Source organism: Chelonoidis abingdonii, chromosome 8 (genome assembly GCF_003597395.2).
Source record: "Chelonoidis abingdonii isolate Lonesome George chromosome 8, CheloAbing_2.0, whole genome shotgun sequence".
NCBI classification, from domain to species: Eukaryota; Metazoa; Chordata; order Testudines; family Testudinidae; genus Chelonoidis; species Chelonoidis abingdonii.
Genome location: NC_133776.1, coordinates 3,357,675 through 3,363,562, shown reverse-complemented (window position 1 = coordinate 3,363,562; position 5,888 = coordinate 3,357,675). Strand labels below are relative to the sequence as shown.

Here is a 5,888-nt window from a genome sequence, read left to right as displayed (position 1 = left end):
ACTGTGTAGCAACTTTACCTGTTTTCCTCTGTTCACAAAACCATTCAGATGCCTTTATGGGGTGTCTGCTAATAAATCAACACAAGTGAACATCTTGTGAAAATATGTTTAGATTGTCTTATGTGTGGTCCCTGAGTATCAGGATTCTCAGAGCAGCAGATCAGCTCATATTATTGCCACGGACAAAGTGTGGTTATGGTGGGGAAAAAATGGCTGTCCAAGTGGCGCCTAAGGGGGGTAAAGATTTCTCTTCTCCAAGTTGCAGCGGAAAGTGCAAGAAACTTCATTTAGGGACTAACTTGCCCCGGAGGATGTTTCTACTTAACCCAAGGCTCTTGGTGGTTGGTTTATACTTTCCTACTCAGTCTCACTGTTCCTTGTGGCAGGATGCTGTCCTGGCAGCCTGACAGCAGCAAGGCATGGAGCTGCAAAGGGGATGGCAGGACCACAACCTGTCATTTGAGAAAAGTAGGAAGGGGGACAAGCTGCCTCCTATACACCACAGCCTCAATCTGATAACTAAGCCACATGTCAAGCCCCTCGGCCTTCTCGGCCAGCTGCCATGAATGCTGGCGCCCAAGCCCCATAACCTGCCCCATGTGAACTTGAGAGGCTGCCATTAAAGGGTCAGCAATGAACTCGATGCAAGAATCACTGAGTGGGGTTCTCTGGCCTGTGCGATGCAGGAAATCAGAGTAGATGATCCTAACGGGTCCTTCTGGCCTTAAAAATCTATGATTTCAGTAACATTTATCGCACCACGGTATCTCATATTGATCCCTGCAGCTACCTGAGCACAGGGAAGTACTGCACTACCTCAGATGCTGCCATGTGGGTACTCACCAACTGTGTAATAGTTACAAGCATCTGATTCTTTTGCAGACTCTCTATTCCTCATGCTGCTGTGGACACGGCCGAGCTGCAGAACTCAGCTGGCATTTGCTACCCTGGCCATTAGAAAACCTGGCTCGTCACTGGTGAAACTGCACTCAGTTGATCTGAAAGCCAGTGAGAGGCATAAGTATAGAGCCCTGAACAGGTCTCCAAACTATTGTGACTACACTACTTTTTTAAGAGAGCTATTGCTCTCCAGAATGGGCTGTAGTTATTCCTGTCTCTCTGGTTTTTGTGATAGTAGAGAACAACACATGAAGGCACGTTTACGCAGAGGCACTGAATAAGTATCCATAATCTGCAGGAGAGTCCAAGTCCCAAAGAGTTAACTTTAGCAGCACAATGTACTTTGGGGGTGATCAAACTGAGCTAACGTATGCAAAGTGCTAATATATGACAATGGCCTACATTTGATGTGTGCCGGGTTTGGCATCATAACAAGCTGTGTAGTTCCCCTGTTCTTGAAGAACATCCAAGCTATTGGTGCAAACATACATCTTCTGCCAGATCCCAGGCAGCTGATGTAGGACAATAATTGGTGCTTTGTGGGGAAGTGTGTTTTTGAAGAATGTGTACCAGGCAACCTGTAGTGAAATACTACGGCTAGACAGGCCTGTAGACACATGTCCAATTATAGCCCAAATCATTTCACTCATTCACACTGCAAAGCCAAATTCTATTCTTATAGCCAACGTTACCTCTATTGGCTTCAGCAGAGTGATCCTGGACTTATACTTGGGAATATGGCCCAGGAACTGGCTGTATTTCATTTGCAAATAATTTAAAAAAATATTTTCTTCCTTGGTTAGTTGAACAAGTGGCCCTTTCTGATGAATGCCTGCAGAACCTCCGGGCAGCAGTATGACATTGTGTGAATTCTATGCATGTGGGTTAAGTTATGGGGTAGAGGGTGTAGCTGGGATGGTCACCCACTCCTGCCTTAAAAAGGCTTAAATCAGCCTGGGGAGGAAAGGAAAAGTGGGGCTGATTGGGGACAGCAGCCTCAGCTGGGGGCCATGTCCCAATCAGGCCGAGGCTGACGTAATGAGGGCCCAGCTGGCCCTTATAAGAGGGCTGGGGACACAAGCCAGAGACAGACTCTCTCTAGCTTTGAGAGGGAAGGTCTTGGCTGCAGGGAGCTCAGAGAAGGCTCCTGGTATGGAGCAGGGCTGGGGGAAGGTCAAGGGAGCTGGGGAGCTCCGGCCTGGGAACCCCCCAGGCTGTGGTCTAGCGGAAGGCCAATTAGATCCTGGGGGGTTGCAGGGGGCAGCCCACAGGCAGGCAGAGGCAGCAGGTCCAAACCACCCTTGCCTATGATGAGTGGCTTTTACACTGCAGTCTGCCCCAGTGAGCGGGGGCTAGATGGTGACTGGCAGTAGCCCACAACTGAGGCAAGGTTGGGATAGAGGGTTGGGTGTTTCCTTGGGTGGGGAGACCCTGAGACTGCGGGGTTATAGCCAGGGGGCAGCATCCCAAAGATAAGAGGCACCTGGTCCTGGGAGAAACATGGGAGGCCAGCAGCAGTGGGACACTGGCCTGCAGAGGGTGCTCCGGAGGCTGGAGATGCTAATTCGCAGAGATGACCAGCAGGAGGCGCCGCAGCAGTGAGTCACGCACCATCAGAGAGGGTGAAGCCAGGAATGGGCAAAGCGCAGGAGAAGTCCACCCTTGGGAGTCAGAACCCTAGGTAGGTTGGAACTCAAAGAGGTTGGACCAGTGGTTTAGCACTAGCGCACTTCCGGGTTGGAGATGAAGCCCTGGTTCCCAGAACTGGTCAAAGGAAGGGAGCAGCTGCTACTTTTGTCACTGTTGAATACCAGGCTAGATAAACCTCTGGTCTATTCCATTGTGACCGTTTCTATGCTAAATTTAAATCAGTGAGTTCTGTGCGAGTCTGGAGGGGAGAACAGACCTGGGCCATGCTAATGAAGGAGACAGAAAACATCAGGGGATTCTGTGAAATATAAATCAGCATTTTACCTTTATTTGACTTATATCCTAAAGGAGCCGGTATTCTGGCCCTTTTCTCCTCTGAAGTAAAGACTGGAGGATACACACTGTGCACATGGACAGGACACAAATAGCGACAACACTGCAAAGCTGTGGCAGCAAGCCAACCAAATCCACACAATGCACTCAGCCCGCTATTATTCACTTTGTCAGTTAAAGGGTAAACACATGCCCTCCCGGCTCCCGGCCTGCCACCACTACAGGAGATGGGTGGTGCCGTTGTCTTGGGTCCAGGTTTAGAAGGGGAATGGGAGCACTGACACCACAATGCATAGCAGCTGCAAAGAGTGGTGCCTACAGGGCATTCCCCTCCCACACTCAGGGGGACTAGGTGAGGGGGAGGCAGTAGGAGGACCGGGAGAAAAGAAGAGGTGAGGAAAAGTTGAGGGATAAGACTAAACCGGTAATAGACTGAAAGGAGACAGGGCAGGAGATGCTATAACAAATGGAGGGGGAGGGAAGTATGAAGGAAGAAGAGGTGAAACATGGGCATTTCCTGGTCTTGTCCGAATTCCCGTCGATCCTGGCTGCAGCCCTGCCTAGCTCCTCGCTGGGAAAAGCACCCAAGGGAGCAGCATGATGAAGGTCCAGAAGATACGTTAACACAGGGACACCACAGCGAGGCGATTCGGGGCTGTCCTTCTCTCTCTCTTCCAGTCCCAGTGAGGCTTCACACACAATATTTCCAAAAGCAGGCTAGGGAGGGCCAGGAGAGAAAGAGAGATGTTAGGTGCAAGCTCGTGTAAAACTCGACTGGCAGTAGGCAGCAGTCCTGCATTCTTGGCAGGGGGAATGGACGGAATTACATCTTCCATCTTGGCCACCTCTAATTCACTGTAGTCTCGGTTAATTTCTACGTCCTTCCTCACTGTCTCTCAGCCACACAAACAATTACGCTTTGTTTTGCCCATACGCAAGAGAGCAGTGACTTCAGCAAAGGGGACACGTTTTCAAGCTCAGCTTGTGTAATGTGGGCGGACTTACTCCACAGACAAAGGGGTTTCTGCAGAACAGAGAGCCAAGTTGTACCAAATTACCCCACACCCCCTCTGGAATGAAAAGGGACGACTGCTGCTTGAAGTTTCCAAATGGATTTTAGAAGCACTTAAAGGATCCCTGCAGTGGTTCCAGTTGCTAAAATTCCCTTACACGTGAGGACCTTTAAGAGAGCTATTCCTTACAGCCTGGGGTCCTCAGTTCCTTTATGAACCAACAAGCTCTTAAAAGCTTCTGATTTCCCACCAAAAGGAACAAAAATAGGAACATTTCAGGGTGCTGCCAAAGCCCCTTAGAGTATCAGAAGTAAAGGGCAATGTGGACAGAAAGCAGCCAGTCAGCTCAGGCTAGAGGGAGATCCTGCTGCTAGTGCAGTCAACGAGGCTGATTAACTAGCAGGCAATGGCTGGTCACAATGGATGGTCGAGCTCTGCTGACCTTGGGGCTCTCAGCAGATCTGCTATAGCCGGTAGAGAGAGCGCCCTAAAGGGGCAGGCGGGCTGCAGGCAGTTCGATCCCAGAGGCTGCTCTAAAACCAAAACCCACCGCGTTTGTCAGGGTGTGATGGCAGCAGGCCCGCCTCGGCATAGGCCTCCTCAGAGCCTTCCCCAGCCAAAAGCTGCTCCTTTAACTTCGCCAGCTGTTTGGAACAAGCACAAGGTTAGATTAACCTCTCTTACCCCACCCCCAGCCTTCTTCCACAAGTCACCCCCCACCTGTCACTGCATAGAGTGCCACGGCGTTATTGCTCTTGCCACTGTGGCTTTGATGTCCTCCTCTCACTTTCCACGCTCGTCTCCCATTCATTTTCCCTTCTGGCAGCAGTGAACCTGTAGCACTGGTTTCTCTGCGACAGGGCTTCCATGTTAACGGCCATTGTTTCCCTCTTCTAGAGGCGAGGGCCGTCTGCGGCAAGGAGACTCTGTGCTTCTGCTCTGGCAACGTAGCTCCCAGGAAGCCAGATCCTAATATCCCAGATCTCTGGGGACGGTCCCATCGGAATTAGGGCATTATGCTGGGGCCCATCTCGATCCCAGTGCAGCTAGGTGTGATATAGTGACACACTGCAAAGTTGGACTGAGAGCCAGGAGACCTGGGTTCTAGTCCCAGCTCTCCCATGACCTGCCATGTGATCACCGGTGAGTCACTTCCACTCCCCAGGCCTCAGTTTCCCATCACACTCTTTCTATCCTGTCGTGGGCTGACTGGCCCTTTGAGGCAAGCTGGGCTCAGTCTTTCCCATGACTTAGAAGCTATCCCTAAGCCTCACCAATGAGCTTGCAACATAAGGGTGGCTCTGTGACTGTAGCTGGTTGCAATGGGCTTAATTAGCTGTAGAGGTGAAACCAGGAGATGGCTAGTTAAACAAAGCTGGGAACTCAGCAGAGGGAAGAAGACCCAGGAGGGAGGAACAAACGGGAGAGCCTGAAGAAATCAGGTGGAGTTTCCCCATGGAGCAGGGTAGGTTCCTGTGGGGGATCTCTGAGATGTGGCCTGAAAGGAGCAGGGAGACCCTCAGAGGTAAACGTGCTGGTGAAGGGGAGCAGCGGGACAGTCCTGCTGGGCAAGAAGCAAGAGAAGAGAAGCTCTGCAGGGATCAGGAGGTGCAGAGAACTTCCGTGGGTCCGAGAGGGCTGGAAGAGCTGCTAGTTCGGGCATTTGATTTGGACTTGAAGTTAGATGGATCTTTTGTTACCCTGGAAGGGGAGTGAACTGTCGTGTGACCTGACCGGAGGGCTGAGCCACGGAAAACAGAGAGGGAGAGAGGAGAAGACAGCGGCTGGGACCAGCCATCGCGGCCACGGGACCGGCCACCGAGCCACGGAAAACAGAGAGGGAGAGAGGAGAAGACAGCGGCTGGGACCAGCCATCGCGGCCACGGGACCGGCCACCGAGCCACGGAAAACAGAGAGGGAGAGAGGAGAAGACAGCGGCTGGGACCAGCCATCGCGGCCACGGGACCGGCCACCGAGCCACGGAAAACAGAG

At 51.7% G+C, this 5,888-nt stretch overlaps 1 protein-coding gene across 1 annotated transcript in view; it reads right to left on the bottom strand.

Moving 5' to 3' along the window:
• Nucleotides 1–3,574: 3,574 nt before the first annotated feature.
• Nucleotides 3,575–5,888, bottom strand: part of UTS2B (urotensin 2B) — an 11,402-nt gene continuing 9,088 nt past the window's right edge. The window contains exons 4-5 of the mRNA XM_075068945.1: nucleotides 4,447–4,540; nucleotides 3,575–3,600 (exon numbers count right to left, since the gene is read on the bottom strand). Of these exons, the coding sequence (XP_074925046.1) occupies nucleotides 3,575–3,600; nucleotides 4,447–4,540 (120 nt within the window). The remainder of the gene's footprint in view (nucleotides 3,601–4,446; nucleotides 4,541–5,888) is intronic.